Genomic DNA, 22,285 nt, shown 5'->3' with positions numbered 1-22,285 from the left:
TTTCCAGTTTTTGAAACAAAACTTGATAGCGTGGTTCTTCGATTTCACAGATTACGAATCTACAATATTAAAGAACATTTCGGGATTAATTTTCAATCTATCACGCATATTTGATCTACGAGAGGCTGATCTACCGGGTTCGATAGCTATCTTCCGAAAGCAGATCACTCGAGAAGGGCATAATTCAGTGTGTATTTGAGATGTCAGGTTCCTCGTGCTGCATCTTTTTTGATGTTTTTTGTAATGTTTTTAATGTTCTATGCAATTATGAAAAATTTGGATTTTTAGAAAATTCTAAAACTTTTTTTTAAAAACGATTATATAATACACCGTATTTCTACTTTTAGTATTACGTCAATTGTTCAACTTTGACAGCTTATATCTCCGTTGTCCGTTGTTCTATACAAAACTTGTCAACTGATAAAATATTTGTTATTTCTTTATCTATCGTTTTGTAAAACAATTATTTTTTTGCCATATTTAATGTTAACCGAGATATAACTTTTAAAAATGTGCAATACTATGAGAAGAAATACGGTTTTTTTGGGTTCAAAATTTTCTACATACAAGCTAAACCTGTTCCGAATTTAGTAAAAACATGAAACGAGATGATCTCCAAGGCCTCCGAGGGCTTGCAATCGGAGCAGTTCTGGCCTTTCACTTCTTTCCGAAAACATTTCCAAACGGCTATATTGGAGTCGACATGTAAAATTGCAAATTTATCAATTCAATAGATTCATATTAACTTTTTTTAGGTTTTTTGTGCTTTCCGGTTTTCTTATGGCGATGATTATTAGCTCAAAACCTATCACTTGGAATTCAGTCTATCAATTTTATTTTCGTCGTTCAAAACGGATTTTACCTCTGTATTTGCTAACTGTTCTTATTGGTCAGTTGAAGTGTTCAAATTCTTTGGTATTGACACAAATGTAATACAGGATGTGTGCTGGTATTCTTCATATTCCCCACAACTTTTCTTTCGATGAACATGGACTCCGCGTTCAGCTCAATTTTCTTGTACCATAATATGGCACTCGGACGATAACATGTATTTCAAAATGGTGTGACACTTTTCATCGATAATTCTTTCTTCAAAATTTTCAAAAAAAAAAAAACCAAAAATTTCAGCTTAATCAAGCAGACGACATTTCACTTATACCTGGTCATTGTGCGTCGAGATGCAGTTTTACCTACTTGTCCCGGCAATTTTTTTGGTTTTTTCCATGTGCAGAAATGAAACTTCTCTTGTTTTGTGTCATATGGCGCTAATTATTGTATCGCTTGGGAAATGTTTACTATCTTCTGAGCAAATTGCGTTTAACAGGTAAAGTTTTAGTGGGGTAATTAATTCCAGGTTGTAATCAGAAAGAAATACTATTTTTTAGTTTTATTTTTGGCAAAAACACTTACTCAGATGAGAAGAAAGAAGACCCAAAGGATGATAAGGGAGACACGAAGAGCCCGGTTCCAGATGGTGGTGCAGCTGATGCAAAACCGGTCGACCAATCGCAGAAGCCATTCCCCAAATTCGAGATGCCAACGGAGAGTAAGAAAAAGAAGAAGATGGCTGAAAATGAAGTTGATAAGAAGGAGAAAATGAAGAACGGATTCTATCAGGAAAAGTCAGATGAAGATGACACGCTTGAGAAAGTGGCTAGTCTGAAGGTCGAGCAATCCGATAAGACCAAGAGATCGAAGAAAAATAAGAAATAGGTTGTATGAAGGGCACTGAATGATGGGTGATTTATGAATAAATTGATTTTTTTGTTTCGTTTTGTTTTGTTTTACCACAGAATCACGGCTTCCGGTAATTCAGGGGATATTATATTACTGTAACAGGTACCGGAAGGCCTAACAGATATATTAACAGTGATGTGCGGCCAACCAAGTTGCCGGAATTTTTAGGTTCGGCAACTTCGGCAATTGCCGATATCAATGTCAAACACTTTGTAGCTCAGAAAGAAGCATTCAGAGAGCCTGAAAAATGCTAAAATTCACTGTAAACGAGAAAAACGACCAGAATTTTTTCCAAAACGCTCAAAAATATAATTTCAACAAAAAAACTTTGAAATCTGGTTGCCGGTTGCCGAAAAGTTGCCGACGTTTCGGCAACCAAAAGTTGCCGACGTTTCGGCAACCGAAAAGTTGCCGGTTGCCGAAACTTTATGGGTTCGGCAACTTCGGCTATTGCCGGTTGGCGTAAATCTCGTTTTCCGCACAGCCCTGGTATGTAAGTGTGCCTACTTTTGAGACATAACATATCTGGTTTGTTTTTAGCTTCTTACCAAAATCTAAAATTTTCTGGAACTTCTATTTTCAGTATTTTTTCAACTGCAATCAATTCACGGGTTCGTTTACCACCAAATGTTTTACAGTTATTTTTCGCATATTGGGGCCAGGGATGTGCGGCAAATTCGCCGTTTGGCAAGTTCGGCGAATTTGCCCAAATTGCCGAGCACGGCCAATTTCAAGAAATTAGATTTGCCAAAATTGGCGCACACATCAAAAATTTGACAATTTTGGCCAAAACTAATGATTTTGTCACCAAAAATTTAGTAAAATGGCACAAAATTGAGTAATTTTTATGCTTAAGCAGACACACTACACGGAACTTTTTTAGACACCAGATTTTTGTTCAGAATTCAGTAGTTTTGGTGCTCTAAAAAAACATCAAAAAGTATCACATTTTTTGGAGTTTGTTAAGCACGGCAAATTTGCCAAATTTGCCGAATTTACCGTGCTCGGCGAATGTTGGAAAAATAGATATGCCGCACACCCCCCTGACTGGGACTACATTACTTCACCATTAAAAATAATTACTTTCATTGTCTAGACAATAATAACTGTGCTACCTATCAGAATAGTGCCAAACATTTCTTTTTTACATTGACGTATTAATTTCCTGCCGCTCACATTGAGCAAGAAACATTTTACATTCATTTTGTACATCAACATGCCGTATATTCAAGATTTCTCACGAAATATTGCAGAATTAGGATTTCTTGCCACATTGGCTGGAAACTCGACTCTTATATTCCTAACCAGATCGAAAACGAAACATATCCGAGGCCCATATAAGAGAATGATCATTATTTTTGCATTCCTTGGAATCGCGTTTTCCGTGGTTGAAATGACGGCACGACCATTTGTGCACAGCTACAATGGAGCATTTGTCTACTTCAGTTTGGCGGAGGAAATCTCTGGATTGCAGGGAATTGTCACTTTTCTACTGGCTTTGTATGCGGGGCTGTATGCAATGCTAATCTCGTTTGTGGCGGTTCAGTTTATATTTCGATATTTTATTTTGAACGAGTAAGTGTAAAAAATACTCAAATACATTTTAAACGTTCGTTGAGAATTTGCAGTCATGAAACGGCTCAAATGTTGTTCCAAGGATGGAAGTTGATGATTTGGGTAATATATGCGAGCATTTTCGGAGTTGCTTGGATCTGTTTGTGCTTTTTCTGCGGAAAATTTGATGATTACTCAATGGAATATACAAGGTATTGATAGTTAGGGATTTGAGGTTCATTTGGAATATTTATTTTTTACATTGTGCACAATATTATACTTAAAGGTGGAGGGTAAAAGTGCCCACGACAGCAAAATGACCAAATATCATAGTGAAAAAATTCAAAGAAATGTTCTAAATTTTATAAGATTTTTTTTTCCGAGAATTGGTTTTTGCTTGCCCCTTTTACCCCTTTCTGGGAAGTCATCGATCAAAAAAACTATTACTCCGAATTTTATGTCCTACAAATATTTCAAGTATTAATATTCAAGCATTGTAAGGACAGTGCTATAGTTTTCTCAAAAAGTGGCAAAAACTCAGAGTTTGCCACTTTTTGGCTTTAATAAAAATTTTCAAACAATTTTAAAAAGCTTTACTTTCCCATTTGGCGCTACCCCACCATAAATTATTTATAATTCGAAGATTATAATGAAAATAGATATGGCGGCCGACATCTCGCAGGTTAATGTTTATACGATTGAAAATAAAGCTTGTAACTAAAAAACCAGATATTTCCAAGAAAAATGTTTTTAGCCATGTAATAATTGCATGCTATCGTTACACTCAAACTTTGTTATTTTTGGTTTAAATTGTCTTGTTTACCATGTGATACACTTTTTCGTCAGTTCCATCGAAACAACTAGTTCTTGAATCTCAAAAGAAAATCGTTAAAAAATTTAACTCGCGAGATGTCGACTGCTATATTTTTGAGAAGCATCATGTAGTGGAATATTCAAGCATTTAAAAATGTAGGAAAATTTGAAGATTACAATTTTTCAGTTTTTTTCTGGCTAACGTTCATAGTTTTAGAGTCAATACTTACTGGAAAAGTTTATAAATGCTATTTAAGCCTTATGTTCTCCAAAAAAGTTAAATACTCCTGGAGAAAATCAGCAATTTTCAGGGAAGAAATGAACGAAGTATATGACATGAACATCACTCAAACTGCTGGCATGATTATTGTGGCCTACGTAATTTTATTTCTAATTGTAGTATTGAGGTTTTTATTTTTGATGTCTCAGGAACTACTTCGATGGATGTCACATTACTCCGTTCGCACAGAATCTTATTAAACCACTGTTTCAAAAAATTTCTAACTCTTTTATAGCCTCTTAATTTGTACATAAATTAATGTTTTGGAATTTTTAACTTTATGAAAACAATTTATCAGATCGTAATCTTATACATCTCACTCCGTTTATTTACTGAGTGGAAAAACACAATATCTTATTAAAAGGTCATTACAAAAAGCTTAAATCTTGCGAATTTTTCGAATCTTTAAACTCAATATATTCAAATTACAGGTTGAAGACTCACAGTAGAAAAACCAAAAGAGAAAATCAACTTTAATATTAGACTATTTAAATGTTTTTTCTTAACTTAAGAAATAGGGAAACAAAGAAATTTGTACGAATTCTGAAAAAAAAAACCAAAAAATAAAAGATCTTGAGGATTCTATTAAGTTTCAGAGAATTGTGATAATCGTAAGGATGTTATTTTTAAGTGAAAAATAAAAAATAAATACTGCTGAGTGTTTGAAAATAAAAAATAAAAAAATATTTATATACATATATATCTGGAAATAAATAGATTTTAAAAGAATTTAGTGCGTTTTCTGGAGATCCATCATTTTTCAACTATACCATTCTGACGCTGACATGAGTTGAAACTGCAGTACTTCCTGTGTAGACTTGCATGTTTCGGCTGACCAACTCTGGAAGCAACCATAATTCGAAAAAAATGTTAAGCCCAAAAATAAAACTCACTGCTCAACGCATTTCGGTAATCGGACACAATATACATTAGCAAAAAGCTGTCGATTGGCGGATAAAGGCTGAAGAAACTGTATATAATCCCAGATTGAAAGCTGATTTTTAGGTTAAAGAACGGAGCAGTGAGCACTGGGATGATGGGTAGATGGAAGAGAACTGTTGGCACAGTTATCTGGCAGATTAATGTTTTGAAAAATTGTTTTTGAAGTCGCTGGTGGGTCATCGAGAAGCGCTTCAGTTTTTCAACCATTTGGAAATGCATTGAAGTCCCACAGAAAACCATAACCACGTATTGGATGAGCTGGAAAACTTTTAAAAACATTCTTTTAAACATTTTAAAAATCGCCGCGTTTCCTACCAAAATTGACACTGTTCCACACCAAAAAATTGCACTGCTGTTTCTCAATCGGAGATGATCATGGCTCTCTGGATCTGGTTCCTGAAACATCAAAAATAAAAACCTCAATACTACAATTAGAAATAAAATTACGTAGGCCACAATAATCATGCCAGCAGTTTGAGTGATGTTCATGTCATATACTTCGTTCATTTCTTCCCTGAAAATTGCTGATTTTCTCCAGGAGTATTTAACTTTTTTGGAGAACATAAGGCTTAAATAGCATTTATAAACTTTTCCAGTAAGTATTGACTCTAAAACTATGAACGTTAGCCAGAAAAAAACTGAAAAATTGTAATCTTCAAATTTTCCTACATTTTTAAATGCTTGAATATTCCACTACATGATGCTTCTCAAAAATATAGCAGTCGACATCTCGCGAGTTAAATTTTTTAACGATTTTCTTTTGAGATTCAAGAACTAGTTGTTTCGATGGAACTGACGAAAAAGTGTATCACATGGTAAACAAGACAATTTAAACCAAAAATAACAAAGTTTGAGTGTAACGATAGCATGCAATTATTACATGGCTAAAAACATTTTTCTTGGAAATATCTGGTTTTTTAGTTACAAGCTTTATTTTCAATCGTATAAACATTAACCTGCGAGATGTCGGCCGCCATATCTATTTTCATTATAATCTTCGAATTATAAATAATTTATGGTGGGGTAGCGCCAAATGGGAAAGTAAAGCTTTTTAAAATTGTTTGAAAATTTTTATTAAAGCCAAAAAGTGGCAAACTCTGAGTTTTTGCCACTTTTTGAGAAAACTATAGCACTGTCCTTACAATGCTTGAATATTAATACTTGAAATATTTGTAGGACATAAAATTCGGAGTAATAGTTTTTTTGATCGATGACTTCCCAGAAAGGGGTAAAAGGGGCAAGCAAAAACCAATTCTCGGAAAAAAAAATCTTATAAAATTTAGAACATTTCTTTGAATTTTTTCACTATGATATTTGGTCATTTTGCTGTCGTGGGCACTTTTACCCTCCACCTTTAAGTATAATATTGTGCACAATGTAAAAAATAAATATTCCAAATGAACCTCAAATCCCTAACTATCAATACCTTGTATATTCCATTGAGTAATCATCAAATTTTCCGCAGAAAAAGCACAAACAGATCCAAGCAACTCCGAAAATGCTCGCATATATTACCCAAATCATCAACTTCCATCCTTGGAACAACATTTGAGCCGTTTCATGACTGCAAATTCTCAACGAACGTTTAAAATGTATTTGAGTATTTTTTACACTTACTCGTTCAAAATAAAATATCGAAATATAAACTGAACCGCCACAAACGAGATTAGCATTGCATACAGCCCCGCATACAAAGCCAGTAGAAAAGTGACAATTCCCTGCAATCCAGAGATTTCCTCCGCCAAACTGAAGTAGACAAATGCTCCATTGTAGCTGTGCACAAATGGTCGTGCCGTCATTTCAACCACGGAAAACGCGATTCCAAGGAATGCAAAAATAATGATCATTCTCTTATATGGGCCTCGGATATGTTTCGTTTTCGATCTGGTTAGGAATATAAGAGTCGAGTTTCCAGCCAATGTGGCAAGAAATCCTAATTCTGCAATATTTCGTGAGAAATCTTGAATATACGGCATGTTGATGTACAAAATGAATGTAAAATGTTTCTTGCTCAATGTGAGCGGCAGGAAATTAATACGTCAATGTAAAAAAGAAATGTTTGGCACTATTCTGATAGGTAGCACAGTTATTATTGTCTAGACAATGAAAGTAATTATTTTTAATGGTGAAGTAATGTAGTCCCAGTCAGGGGGGTGTGCGGCATATCTATTTTTCCAACATTCGCCGAGCACGGTAAATTCGGCAAATTTGGCAAATTTGCCGTGCTTAACAAACTCCAAAAAATGTGATACTTTTTGATGTTTTTTTAGAGCACCAAAACTACTGAATTCTGAACAAAAATCTGGTGTCTAAAAAAGTTCCGTGTAGTGTGTCTGCTTAAGCATAAAAATTACTCAATTTTGTGCCATTTTACTAAATTTTTGGTGACAAAATCATTAGTTTTGGCCAAAATTGTCAAATTTTTGATGTGTGCGCCAATTTTGGCAAATCTAATTTCTTGAAATTGGCCGTGCTCGGCAATTTGGGCAAATTCGCCGAACTTGCCAAACGGCGAATTTGCCGCACATCCCTGGCCCCAATATGCGAAAAATAACTGTAAAACATTTGGTGGTAAACGAACCCGTGAATTGATTGCAGTTGAAAAAATACTGAAAATAGAAGTTCCAGAAAATTTTAGATTTTGGTAAGAAGCTAAAAACAAACCAGATATGTTATGTCTCAAAAGTAGGCACACTTACATACCAGGGCTGTGCGGAAAACGAGATTTACGGCAACCGGCAATAGCCGAAGTTGCCGAACCCATAAAGTTTCGGCAACCGGCAACTTTTCGGTTGCCGAAACGTCGGCAACTTTTGGTTGCCGAAACGTCGGCAACTTTTCGGCAACCGGCAACCAGATTTCAAAGTTTTTTTGTTGAAATTATATTTTTGAGCGTTTTGGAAAAAATTCTGGTCGTTTTTCTCGTTTACAGTGAATTTTAGCATTTTTCAGGCTCTCTGAATGCTTCTTTCTGAGCTACAAAGTGTTTGACATTGATATCGGCAATTGCCGAAGTTGCCGAACCTAAAAATTCCGGCAACTTGGTTGGCCGCACATCACTGTTAATATATCTGTTAGGCCTTCCGGTACCTGTTACAGTAATATAATATCCCCTGAATTACCGGAAGCCGTGATTCTGTGGTAAAACAAAACAAAACGAAACAAAAAAATCAATTTATTCATAAATCACCCATCATTCAGTGCCCTTCATACAACCTATTTCTTATTTTTCTTCGATCTCTTGGTCTTATCGGATTGCTCGACCTTCAGACTAGCCACTTTCTCAAGCGTGTCATCTTCATCTGACTTTTCCTGATAGAATCCGTTCTTCATTTTCTCCTTCTTATCAACTTCATTTTCAGCCATCTTCTTCTTTTTCTTACTCTCCGTTGGCATCTCGAATTTGGGGAATGGCTTCTGCGATTGGTCGACCGGTTTTGCATCAGCTGCACCACCATCTGGAACCGGGCTCTTCGTGTCTCCCTTATCATCCTTTGGGTCTTCTTTCTTCTCATCTGAGCCCACCTTGGCCATCGCGCTCGGTGTTGGGTCGGTTATTGGAGGCTTCTGGAAAAAATTAGTGAAAACTCAGAAACGGGCTTTGAAAACCGATAACCTTGAAAGCAATGTTTCAAAAAATGACACAAAACTTGTAATCACTGAAATACATACAAACATGTCGGAACGTGAGGAGAGCTATCGAAAAGAATAGAGTGAGGTAACTGCGACTTTTGGAATTTTTGGAATAATACCACTTTTGGGAAGTAGACTGCATGAGATCTTGTGTATGGGGCCTTACAACGTTTAGGGCCGTTAGGTAAACATAAATTCCTAGAGACAGTGGTGTTTGAATGCGAGATGTACCAAGTTATGTTATTATTATAGGTCTATTGCATATGCTATTGCATGTGCTATTATTATTTCAGGTACAGGGTGGGCCAAAAGTATGGTAACACGTTTGCAGCTCTATAACTTTACTAGTGGAGAGAGTTATTACATCAATTTGTACAAGTTTTGTTCTCCATAAAATACTGACCAGATGAACGTTTTGAATTTTCAAAATATTCCCATCCGCATCGCTGCAGGCCTTCAGAACTTTTGAGATCACGACCTTTATGGCACGCAAGTCGGCATTCTGCGGGATTTCTACATTTTTCTCGAGGAATCCATCAAGTGTCTTACAAGTTTTTATAGTTCAAAGAATGCTCTTGGTCTAGAGATTCTAAAATATTTTCTATCACGGTATTTCTGTCATGGACTGCGGCAGTAGGTTAAGTCTTGAATGGCATAGTCGCCAGAAAGATGGATGTGAGCGGCGAGTAGCAGTATGCAGAAAAATTCATTTTAGTATTTTTCGAGACGTTTTGACCTGGCTTTCCAGAATTTTTTTAGAAAATTGAGCTCGGATGATTTTGTGGGTCGTTACGCCTTGGGAAACCAAAAAAACTGAGTAAATTTCGCAAAGTTGAATTCATGAAATATTCAAAGGTTCTTGCTAGGCGCCAGTGTCGACACAGAACATTTTTATATGCTACAAAAACAATTAAAAACGCTTCTTCACTTCTTTAACTTTCAATTTAACATAAAAATTAAACATCTGAAAATTATTGGCGTGCGTGGGAGGTGTGTTTGTGTGGGAAGTGCCGCGTGCCAAATTACCGTTTTTTCGAAAGGGTTCGCCAAATTGTCGAGGTGATAAAGATCGCACCTTATTGGGAAACATTACAAATTTTGAGTCAAATTGAAGGAAATCTATTCAGCTATCAGTATTCGATAGAAGAATGTACGTATGACGTGGCAGTCGCGCGAAAAGCTCATGTAAAAGAGCGCTTCATGTGTTACTATACTTTTCCACCCTGTATTATAGCTTTAGTCTGTAATAAAATAAGTATATACATGAAAGGCGCCAAATTTTTTGCAAAATCACCAAAACAGGTAGGCAGGCGCGTAGGTACTCGACTGTCATGGCAGTTATGGAAAACTAAATGCTATATAGGCACAACAATGCCTGCCTCCTACGGAAAAATATTTACAACAGCAATCAAACACATCAGAAATGCAAATATTCTGCCCTGCACATTCGCCGAAGTTTACTTTTGCACCCGCCTAGGCGTGCAGGCGAGAGATAGGCACATAGGCATGAAAATACATGCCACTGTAAAAGCCAAACTTACAATTGCCGATTTTGCCGGCTCGGCGGAAGACGTCTGCTTGGATACCGATGCATAGGTTGCTTTTTTCTTTCCTTTGCACAAAATCCACGCCGGACAGAAGACGAGCAAAATCAGAAATAGATTCTGAAAGTATTTCCACTTTTTTTAGGCAAGTTTTGTCTGAAATTCATACCTGAACGAGATTGAAATAGTCTCCAAATCGCATTCTAGAACTTTGTCCAATCGAGACAAAAAACGGTATTCGAGACGAGGAGATTCGAAGTTTGCTCGAATTGTGAAATGATTGAAAATTTTGAAACTGAACTCTACTGGTTTGTAATATTCACGTGGAAATTGAAATAATTGATAAGGAATTCTCAAAAGTTTATAAGATTTCACGGAATTAAAAACATATTGTTACAATTATTTTATTATTAGAAACAATGTAAATACCACAAATAACTTCCGATACGATAATTCACATAATTATATTATTTCAGGTTTTCCGAGAACTGTACAAACACATCTCGGAGTTTCTATTACTTTTCTGAAAACAGGACGGTCAAAAAACGTGCTCCTTTCACTTAATACGGTAAGTTGAAAATGCAGTAGTATTCATAGTTATTTGGTAGCCAATTTTTTAAATATTTTATTTACAGGTTAATGACCTAGTATTGAAATTAACATGTTTTTGATTTTTTTTAATTCTGCAAAAAGGACCTGTCCAGTTTTGAATTCCCGCGCAAATGAGTGACTTAGTTTTTGGCATTTTTGCGTATTCCGGAAATAATTATATGTTTTTCGATTTTTTTGTTTTATAATTTCAAACGTAGGTTCAAACGTAAACCAGACTTTTTTTTTTCTTCCAAAAAAAAATTTTAAATTAAAATTTATCGACTTTTAGGGCATTTTTAGAGTTACAGCGAGTTTCTTTTCGATTGCCAAGTTAACTTTACGGGAAATTGTCTGCAAAACTGACAGATTATGGTTCAAATTATAAAACAAAGAAAAAATGCTTTTTTCAGGCAAACCAGTAAAAGGCAATTCGCCGATTCGCCAAACTTGTCAAAAAAAAACTCCGGAAAAAATGAAAATTTTCGGCAAATGGCAATTCGGCAATTTGGCGAAAATCAAAATTTCCGGCAAACCGGCAATTTGCAAGAACTAAAAGTTTCCGGCAAATCGGCAAATTGCAGGAAATGAAAATTTCCGGCAAATCAGCAAACCGGCAGTTTGCCGATTTGGCGAATTTGTCAAAAAAAAAACTCCGGAAAAAATGAAAATTTTCGGCAAATGGCAATTCGGCAATTTGGCGAAAATCAAAACTTCCGGCAAACCGGCAATTTGGCGAAAATCAAAATTTCCGGCATGACGGCAAGCAATTTGCAAGAAATAAAAGTTTCCGGCAAATCGGCAAATTGCAGGAAATGAAAATTTCCGGCAAATCAGCAAACCGGCAGTTTGCCGATTTGGCGAATTTGTCAAAAAAAAAACTCCGGAAAAAATGAAAATTTTCGGCAAATGGCAATTCGGCAATTTGGCGAAAATCAAAATTTCCGGCAAACCGGCAATTTGGCGAAAATCAAAATTTCCGGCATGACGGCAAGCAATTTGCAAGAAATAAAAGTTTCCGGCAAATCGGCAAATTGCAGGAAATGAAAATTTCCGGCAAATCAGCAAACCGGCAGTTTGCCGATTTGGCGAATTTGTCAAAAAAAAAACTCCGGAAAAAATGAAAATTTTCGGCAAATGGCAATTCGGCAATTTGGCGAAAATCAAAATTTCCGGCAAACCGGCAATTTGGCGAAAATCAAAATTTCCGGCAAACCGGCAATTTGGCGAAAATCAAAATTTCCGGCATGACGGCAAGCAATTTGCAAGAAATAAAAGTTTCCGGCAAATCGGCAAATTGCAGGAAATGAAAATTTCCGGCAAATCAGCAAACCGGCAATTCGCCGATTTGCCGAATTTGTCGAACGACAAATGCCGCCCACCGCTGTTCTTGGGTTAATTTATTTTTTCATTTAAAAAATTTTGCCCTTTCCACTCGTTTACCCATTTTAATCTTCTCTCTCTCTCTGACTTAACTTTTCGACAAAAAATAGACAAGGAAATGAAAATCGGATGAACACGAATTAAAACGAGTTTGTTTATATTTTGCTCCAGACTTTCAAACGTCTTCCCCAATTCCCAAATTTTCCCTCATTCTCACAACGGATGACACAAATCCAATTGGCATCCCGTCAGAGTTCAAGACTTCATTTTTTCTCATTTCGTTCCTTTTTTCCTTCCAACTTATAGCTTCCAGTTTATAGCAGGAAAAAAACGAGAGAAGCTCATAAACTTATGACCCTTCCTGCTCATTCATGTTGTATTAGTCAGTCTTTTTTCTTTATTTTTCCTTGCTAGAACTTATATCCTTTTCTTTGTGGAACACAGACATGAGTTCTAATTGAATATTCAACGGCGGAGCACACATACTCTCGTGTCACAATTCATTTTGTGCACACCTGATTGAGTTTCAAGGGAAAAAAAGGAAAGAAAAAGAATCAAAAAGATACTTGTTTTTTCTTTCTTTTTCAGTGAATGTTGTTGAACTGTGGAAAAATTGCAGATTGCAAAATTTGCACCTAGATAAAGCATTTTTAAAATTAAAGTTTAGAAAATATAAGTACTGATTTTTTTTTCAAAGTTAAAAAATCATTTAAAGAAATTAACAATTATTTTTGGTATATTGGGACTGTATTCTGCCATTTAGAGCAAAAATCTACAAACGCCACTTTAGTCTAACAGTGGGGTCTTTAGAAAATTTATGAAAATTGAAATTTAAAAAGCCCTTTTTTTTTGGAAAATATGATGTCGTGTAAATTTTAAATGTCGCGGCGAAGAAGAAGTGACATATTTTTCTGTTGTCATAGAAGAATTTGTTTTGAACTTGGAAAGTTCAAACTCCCGCGCAATCTTTCCGCAGGCTTTCAACTTCCAACTACTATACCCCCTCCTCTTTTCGCCAATTCAATTTTCTCCAAAAAATGAGCTTTTCCCAGTTCTTTGTTTTCAAGAACGCCGCAGTCTAAACCCCCCACGTGACATCTGGAAAGAAGCCCAAAAAATCTTTTAAATCCTTTAATTAGAAGTACAACTTTTTTCTCATTTTGTTTATTGCGAAAACATTCTTATTTTAGCTCTTTTTCTCTCATCATTAAATTGTTTTAGTACGTTGAGATAACTGCAATTCTCGGAAACCTTATGCTATTCCGCTTCGTTGCTCCATTTTGAGATTAAGGGAAAATAATTAAATTTAATTAAGTTGGGGGGAAACGACAAAGGTTTTTGTTTTTTTGTAATAGGTGTGAAAAAAAGACGAGAAAAAGGAGGAATTCAAACCTCCTCAACTATGATGTTGAGTCATTAAACGTTCCATTATTCATTTGTGTCGTAACACGAGAAGGTTCAAACTTCCCGATAATTGTTTTGTATTATAATATGAATTTCTAAGTTGTTAAAAAATTTCAGCGGCAGAACTCACTGAGTTGTTGTTAACCGTAGAATTTGTCCGAGAACTGTTTTTTGCAGACTTTTGATAATTTTAAAGACGCTCAAAAATGGGGAAAAGTGTGGAAGCATTTTGGAAACTATCAACATTTTTTTTTGAATTTTTTAAAAGGGAAAATCTGAAGTAAAAAATTGAAACTTCCAAAAAAAAAATAAACTGGAAAAATTTACGGTCGAAATTTCAAGGGCTCCGAATTTGATTCCCTCCAAGTTTATATCCTATACAACATGAATTGATTAGCTTCCTTTCTTGGCGATGACAGTTCGAAGATGTCGCGGTTAGGCATCGATGACGGTATGCACTCCACTGACGGGTTATTGTGCGCCACCCTTACAATTAATGCTCACATCGCGAATTAACGGTGTAATGTCTTATAAAACTATGGGCATTTTCAAATTAGAAATATAATGTTTCATACAATACTTAAAAATGTTTTGGGCTCAGTTTTCAATTTTATAAGGTCGACCTAAATTTTTTTCTCGGTCACCTCGGACAAAAATAAGTCTTGTTCAAACAGAAATCCTGGCACAACAGTTTGAATTTAGGAAAAATCAACAATCATCTTTTTCTGAACGCCAACCCGCCGTCCCAATTTATAACCTGAAACCCACCCCACCCATTTCCCCAAAAGTAGTATATTTTCCCCCGTATTTTCTTCTAGCCACATCAATCTACACATCTTCTTTTCTTCTACGAAACCCACATCTCATGCTTCCGATCCCTCGCTACCATTAATCACGTGAGCATCTTGTCAGGCTCACGGAGCCCCCGGATTGTTGTTCCGGTATTTTAGTTGCGCAGCCAGGAGCCAATTATCGTTGATTCGGCGGAATTTCTTTGGTATTTTCTATTTTTATGCTCAGGCGTTAAGTACAAAACCTAAAAATCTGTGTGATTAGTTTTTCTTCAAACATACGACTAGAAAGAAAACCAAAAACTTTCACTATTTACAGATAAGAACACTTGCTTTTTTTCAGTTCGTCTAGCTTTCTCGTCGCTTCACAAATTCAATCAGACTATCAAATTGAGCAGCTTTTTATCGTATGAATATGCTTGATTGCTTGGTTATTGTGTTCCTTCTAGACATTTTATTGAAATAAAGCTAAAGTTATGGTTCTTGAACTTTTTTTAAAGGAACATATTCTTAGAAATTTTTAGAAAATGGTATTCCAAAGTGAAGTTCCAAAAGGTTACAAAAAAGGTAGATTTTTGGAAGTTTTAGTTCAAAGTTTTGCAATTTAGAACAAAAAAATCGCATGTTTCAACATCTACAACGTTTGAATATAATTTATTGAAAATTTTTAGAAAAGTGTTACTATCATTTTTGTTATTTTAGCACTATAGAGTAGTTTTTAATAATTTCTCGATTTTATGCCTATGATTTACACTTTTTCGGCAATTTTCAACTTACAAACAATTTTGGACAATTTTAGAGTTAATTTCCAGAGTTAATGAAAAATAATTGAAGAAGATGAAAGATCTAATTAATATAGCCAGAAAAGGCAGAAATCGAAGAAATATTTTAATTGAAAATTATCCTTACAATCAGAATAAAGCCCTAAAGATCTGATTATAACGACAAAAAAATAGTTTTTGAGAAATATTTCGTTTTTGAGAATTTACTAAAAAATACTAAAGTAAGATTTTCGATTTTTAACCCCCTCTATTTTCCAAAAAAAATTTCCAAATCCATTAGCACCTATTTTCCAGACTGTTCCAGTATGACCTATAGCCTTCAAGCTCATTTAACCATAGAGTCCAAAGTCATTTAGAATGTGCTTCAAATAGAACGACGAGAGCTTCTTCTTCGAAAATGAAAGTGTGTTTGCTCTTTTTCAAATCCATTTCTTTCCAATTTTCCCCACGATGAACTAGATGATGCTAGATTGACTGAAGATACTGCAATGGATTTTATTCGATTTATTTCATTGGACCATTCAATTCTATTGCTTATTTTCTCACTATTCAAGCCCCTTTTCAAGTATTTTGCAGAAAAACTATAAATTTTGGACTTTTACGCAAACTTTATAAGAGCTTATGGAAAAGATGGAAGTTTGATAAATTGAATTGTAGTGCGCGAAACTGCATAAAACATGTTTATCTAAACATTTTATTTGTCAACCGCTTTTCTCATTTTTATGAATATTTCAAAGTACACGTGTAGGTGGTTGAACCAATTGAACATTGATCATAAATACACCCCCAATTTTGGGGGAAATTTGGAGAGAAAAAAGGTGTTTTTTTTATTGCGACAACCCAAAAATAGGTGAGGTGTGAAATGTTTCGAGTTTGGGTTTGAGAAAGGTAAAGTCTAGTTCAAAAAAAGTGATTTCTGCTCTTTATTTTAGAAAAATTTTGCCATAACTTTTGATTTTTACATTACATTTCATCACATTACATTACATTACATTACATATATTTTTTACATTACTATGGTAATTAATACACTTTTCATCGAATTTCATAATTTTGGTTCAAAAAAACCTGGAAACCGTGGGGGGAGGGTTTAATTTTTCAACAAAAAACCGATATATCCTGCCTGATTTCAACGGTGACTTTCGCCTGCATTGAGCCTACATACGTGCCTACCTGCCAAATAAACGAGAACAGTTTTTTTGCTAATAAAGTCGAAATTGAAAGCTTCCGGCCAATCGGCAAACCGGCATTTTACGGAAAACTGATGTTTTGAAATTTTCAATATTTCAATTTTAATCGGCAAAGTTGTACGCATCCTATAAATGTTCCTACATCTATTTTGAAAAGTAAGCAAATTCTGTGAAAATATCTAGACAAAAAGGGAAGCAAAATTTCAGAAAGGCACATTTTTAAGTTTTTCCGTCTTATAAAAAATCCCTCTAACCATTTCCGGCAAATTGATGTTCGGCAAATGGCGGATTGACAATTTGCCAAAAGTTTTAAACAGCAGCTTCAGAAACTGTTTTTTGCATACTTTTATGTTTTTAAACATTAGTCAAATATACTAAAGACATACAGAAAATATTAATTTTTTTAAAATCCGATTTGATAAAAATATTTCCTTGTGGTAATTATACCATTTTCACGAATTTTTTTTTCAAATAAGACGGTCTTAATAAAAGTTGTGTGAATTACGGTAATATCGTCGTTAAAAATTTTTTTGAATGTTTTTTTTTCAATTCGTTAACTTTTTATTGAATCATACGATTTTTTCAGGCCCTCCTATCCACTAGACACTTAGAATGTGATATGCTCATTGAAACTAACTGAAAAAAAAACATTGAAAGTTCGTCTTCTACCCACCTACTTCATTTTTAATTGCCCGTCTCCTTGAAGGACAACCTCTATTAGACTTATTCGTCGTCATTTTAAGACCTTTACAAATTGTCACCTTCATCTATGTTTTTTTTTCTTTTTTAATTTTATGTTATTCGAACTTTCTGCCTTTGAACTTTTATTTTCTCAACCAACTCCCCAAGATTTCAATTAATCTAAGGGAACATGTGATCCTGAGGTGTCTGAATAATTTGTCTTTCCTTCCCTGATTCCTCAATTTGTGTGTGTCGTAATTTCCGGGAATGCTCAAAGATCGCTAAATAGATTATTTAGTAGATGGAAAAAAGCGATGAGAATAAGAAGAGACATTGATGATATGTGTCTGGAATCGTAATGAACGCTTTTCGGCCTTCAAATTTATTTTTCCGTGGTTTGGAGATATATTGAAATTCTTCTATTTTTTTCTATTTCATTTGATAAATTTCACAAATAGCAGCTTATTCTCCAAAAAAAAAACTGTTTTCTAGCGAATTTCAGCTGAATTTAATTTTTTTTTTGGTTTTTTTGTCGATTAATGATAATTTTTGAATGAAAACTAGATGAAAGAAACTCGATGGCGCTTTTTTTTCGAATAAATACATTATTCACAGTCCATTTAAATTTTTATAACAATTATAAAATTTAAAAAAAAACTTTTTAAATAATTTTTTTTAACTTTTCAAACATTTTGGATAAGGGCTAAATTATTTTTCCCGATTTTCGGTCGGAATTATTGGTTTTTATTAATTTTTGCTTTGTTTTATACTTTTAGGCATAATTTGTCAAATTTTCAACCATTTTTTCGTTATAAATAAATGGAAAAAATTGCTGAAACTCTAAAATTGAGCTAAAAAATATATAATTAAACATTGAAAATTGAACAAATTATGTTTTTGTATAAGTAAAAAAAAGCCTCGAAACTAGTTTATTTATTTGCGCGGAAATTTGAAAATTAGTCATATTTTTTGCGAAATTGATTTCAAAAAACCATAAAAAATATATGAAAAAAATTTGATAAATATTCTTACAGTTAAAAAATCATTAAAAATTAATTTCATATTTTCCCTGACCTAACACGAATTTCATCAATATTATAAAGGTTCTCTAATCCATGTTTCTTGTTCAGAAAAAAAAACATTTTGCAGAAATTGTTAATTTTTACGTTTTAATCGTAAGGCAAAACTTTTGAAAAAAAAATTCAGAAAACAAATCACCGAACATTTTTCAGATCGAATTTTTTTCTAGTTCAAAAATCTTTGCCCGCAGCTTAATTGTTTGAGTTAGCTATTTTAAACCGCTTTTTTGGTAAATTTGTGCCAATTCCAAATCAAATACAAGTGTCGTATAACCTTGGACAGCGTATATTTCGGTTCTTTTCCCGAGATGTATGCATAAAGTTGCAAACACTAATACACACTTCTTGGCGTCACGGTCAGCAACTTTGTGTTGTATTTTTCAATGCATAAGCTCAAGAAGTTAAACGTGTCAAGTTAAAATGTATACCTACTACTGCCCCCGTCCCCTCAAATCTCTCATGTTTGTAATATGAGCCTGTCATCATGATCCTAGTCATGTTCATTTCTTTTCTTTCATTTTTTTGTATCCTCTTTAGTCTAAAGATTGTTTTAAGTTCTCATGAACCTAGATTTTCATTGTCTTTTAGTTTTTTGTGAGTGACGAAATAGGAAGTTCTGAAAAAGCGAACACCACTAATCCGACAAGAGGAAATGACTCGCTAGTCAATGAAAATTATGATTAAAAGATTATAAAATTTGAATATTACATAGAGCCGACTAGTGTTCTGTGTTTTGACATTTTTGGGTTGAAGGAAGCAAAATTCTGACGATTGTTGTTTTTCTGGTTCTATTTTGGCGATTTTCGTATTCCAAATGATGTGAATGACTATTTTTGACACCTAGAAAATTTTTAAAAGTAGAAGAAACTTGTTACAAACTACCTAATTTTTTTTGAATTTTGATGTATTTTCAGAACCTGGATTTTTTCCTTTTTTTTTGGTAAAACTTTTTGTATCAATCGCTCATTTTTTTTGTTTCCATCCTAATTTCTTAGAATTTCTCTGAAATTAGAAAACAATTCTTAAAATTTCTCAACCTAAAATTATATGGGTGTTTCCTACTTTGTCCCTCTTGTCCCCCGTATTTTGCAAAACTAAGCTGCTTACGTGCATTCCATAAATACAATTTTTAGTTCTATACAATTTTGAATCCCATAGGCAATTGAAAATTCTCAAGCACTCCTCGTATTTAATTATTCGATATCACTTAAAAATTCATTTGCAGCTCGGCACTTGAAGGTAAAGATATCCTGCAAAACAAACCAATTACTGTAGGGTTTTTTTTATGTTTAGAATTTTTTGCTTGCTCGGGCAACTCTTGTCAAACTTATGGCAATTTTGTGTCAAAATTGGGCAACATTTTGTTGAATGCTCCTGCCTACCTTCCTGCCAAGCTGTGTAAATTTTTGCCAAATATTTCCAATTTCTTGTTAAACTTTTGCAACTTTTTGTCAAATTTTGGAAACTTCATGTCATACTTTGGTACTTTAAGCCAAACTTTGGCAATTTCTAGTCAAAGTTTTCCAACTTCTTGCCAAACCTTGACAACTTTTTTCCACTGCCCCACCACGTCAAATTTATTTCGGTTTCGGTTTTCAAGTATTTTATCCAGACATTTTTTATAGTGTCGTATACTATTTTAAACATACCAAAAAATCACATGCTAAGTGCCCCTACAATTTGAATATCGTTTCAATATTTCAATGCGCCCCCCGCAAAATAGAAATACAAATCCGGATGTAGGTGTTCATGTTCCTAGTCATCTAATCTTCTAGACAAAAACTCGGATTTTTTTCTTTCGACACGCTTCGTCATTCGAAGTCTTCTTAAGAAGCTAAGCTCAAACTAAAAGAGCAACGAACCGTCTTAGAGCACAAAAAGAGGAAATGGAAATTGAGTGCATTAGCACACTGAACGGAGAAAAGGAGGAGAAGGAAAAAAGGAAAAAATGTGCACTTGGCATTTACATTTTTTCTACGTTCTATTGTCCTTTTTTGAAGGGTTGCAAGATACTCTTTGTGCTCTTAAACTATAAGTTTTGATTTTAATTTTTGATTTAAAATATTTACTTCGGATTATGGAGCCGGTACATTTTTTTGCAGTTACTGAGATTTTTCAATAATTTTTTTGAGAGGTACCATAGTTTTCGAATTTTTTCCAATAACTGGACACAGTTTCTATCGAAGTTTGAAAATTCTGGAACTTGAAATATGGCTCAAAGGAAGAAAACTTTAAAATCCAGGCACGCCACGTGGTGTCAGAAAAAATCCCGCATTTTTTGTAGATCAAACCGTGGTACCCACTTTTCAAAAAGTACCAATACACTTTTTTATTCCTAATATTGGAAAATAGATCAATCATAAAATTCTTCATAAAATTCTCGAAAAATTCAAACATGCTGAAAAACCACAAAATAAAAATTAAAAAATTGCGGAAAAAATTAAAAATTTCCAATTCTAACTAACTTCCATATTTGAACTTCCTCTAAAATGAGGACCAATCAGCGATTTACTCCGCCCACTTTTTAACCAATCATATAGAGTGTGCGAAGTTCAAAGTCGCTGATTGGTTTGAATTTGAGCAGATTTTTGAATCACGTTTTCATGGTGAAAATTGGAACATCATCATCGACCAATCATCGCTATTAGGCACGCCCCTCGCACATTGCTAATTGGTCGGCACGCCAAGTTCAAGTTATGCTATTTTTTCAATTTAAAGAACTCAGAGAGTTTTGGAAATTTCTAATAAAATCCCAAAAGTAATCTAAAAATGTAAAAAGCCTTTCAATATTTTTTTAGGCGTCTCTGTCTACTAATCATAATTTCCAAACAGAACTAATTTCACTAATTTTTGAAGCCCTTGATTTCAAAAATTTCAAACTTTTCCCGATAACCAAAAAAACATGGAAAAGGATGGAACAAAACGTGCATTTGTCATAGTTTTTTCTCTTGCAAATAATTTCCATTGAAACCTCCTAGGATACACGGGGAAGACTGCATACGTAATGCACTTGAGCAAGTGTGTCACTTGCATTGGGCGTATTTTTAGATTTTTAGCTATAATATACTAATCAGAAGCAATTATTGGCAGAAAAAAATTAATTTCATTTTCAGAATGATAAATCACACTAATTTCAATCCGTTCTCAGAAGGATTTTGGGAACAAAAAATGAAATTTAGTTCTCAGAACTAATTTCAAACGTTTGCCAAAAACACTGATATTTGTAACTTCTTGGGACCTTTTAAAATCATTTTAAAAAAGTCTGAAATACCCAGAACTAAATAAATCCTCATATATAGGTAACTGAAAAAATTTCTAGCATAGGGAACAAAACGCATGACTACCATTTAAGTAAACTGGAAAATTCGGCGAACTGCCAAATTTCGGTAAATTACCAGATCTTGAAAAATTTCCAAATTTTGGTATATTGCCAAATTTAGGTAAATCGTCAAATTTTGGCGAATTTTCAAAATTTGGTAAACTGCCAAATTTAGGCAAATTACCAGAAATAGGTATTGTCAAATTTTGGTAAACTGGCAAATTTTGGTAAGTTGCCGAATTTTGGTAAATTAACAAATTTAGATAAATTGCAAAGTTTCGGTAAACTGCCAAAACGTGGTAAATTGCCAAAGTTTGGTAAATTTCAAAAGTTTGGTGAATCACCATGTTTTGGTAATTTTTCGAAAATCGGTGATTTGCAAATTCAGGTAAATCTCCAAATTTCGGTAAATTACCAGATTAAGGTAAAATGCCAAATTTTGGTATGTTGCCACATTTTGGTAAATTGTCAAGTTTAGGTAAATGCATTTTTTTGGTGAACATTTTTTGATGAACTGTTAATTGCCCAAATCTGTTAAGTTGCCAAATTTTGGTAAGTTTACAAA

General features: G+C 34.1%; 2 protein-coding genes and 2 pseudogenes across 5 annotated transcripts; 2 read left to right on the top strand and 2 right to left on the bottom strand.

Annotated features, from left to right (window-relative positions):
* The first annotated feature begins 598 nt into the window (after positions 1-598).
* On the top strand, positions 599-1,045 carry oac-60 (annotated as a pseudogene). Its single transcript has 3 exons — positions 599-705; positions 756-889; positions 939-1,045. Coding segments are annotated over exons 1-3 (348 nt in total).
* A 1,908-nt stretch (positions 1,046-2,953) lies between these two features.
* Positions 2,954-4,584, top strand: str-34 (annotated as a pseudogene). The gene is made up of 4 exons: positions 2,954-3,312; positions 3,366-3,503; positions 4,416-4,482; positions 4,534-4,584. Coding segments are annotated over exons 1-4 (615 nt in total).
* A 564-nt stretch (positions 4,585-5,148) lies between these two features.
* str-35 (Seven TM Receptor) lies at positions 5,149-7,302 on the bottom strand (the record flags this gene model as incomplete). The annotated part of the gene is made up of 6 exons (NM_001351864.1): positions 5,149-5,225; positions 5,278-5,584; positions 5,642-5,722; positions 5,774-5,840; positions 6,753-6,890; positions 6,944-7,302. The coding sequence occupies 6 exons, from the start codon at positions 7,300-7,302 to the stop codon at positions 5,149-5,151; spliced, it is 1,029 nt and encodes a 342-aa protein (NP_001338805.1).
* Positions 7,303-8,490: 1,188 nt separating this feature from the next.
* Positions 8,491-10,780, bottom strand: T08H10.3 (uncharacterized protein; the record flags this gene model as incomplete). Of its 2 annotated transcripts, NM_071828.5 has the most annotated exons (3): positions 8,491-8,893; positions 10,501-10,623; positions 10,673-10,780. In NM_071828.5, the coding sequence occupies 3 exons, from the start codon at positions 10,703-10,705 to the stop codon at positions 8,543-8,545; spliced, it is 507 nt and encodes a 168-aa protein (NP_504229.1). The 2 variants fall into 2 exon arrangements, with proteins under 2 accessions (NP_504229.1, NP_001368605.1); NM_001380632.1 differs by lacking the exons at positions 10,501-10,623; positions 10,673-10,780 and having other exon boundaries at positions 8,543-8,860.
* Positions 10,781-22,285: the final 11,505 nt, after the last annotated feature.

The sequence above is a fragment of the Caenorhabditis elegans genome, chromosome V, assembly GCF_000002985.6.
Source record: "Caenorhabditis elegans chromosome V".
NCBI lineage: Eukaryota > Metazoa > Nematoda > Chromadorea > Rhabditida > Rhabditidae > Caenorhabditis > Caenorhabditis elegans.
The sequence above is the reverse complement of the archived record's forward strand: the minus strand, read 5'-3'. Positions and strand labels throughout refer to the sequence as shown.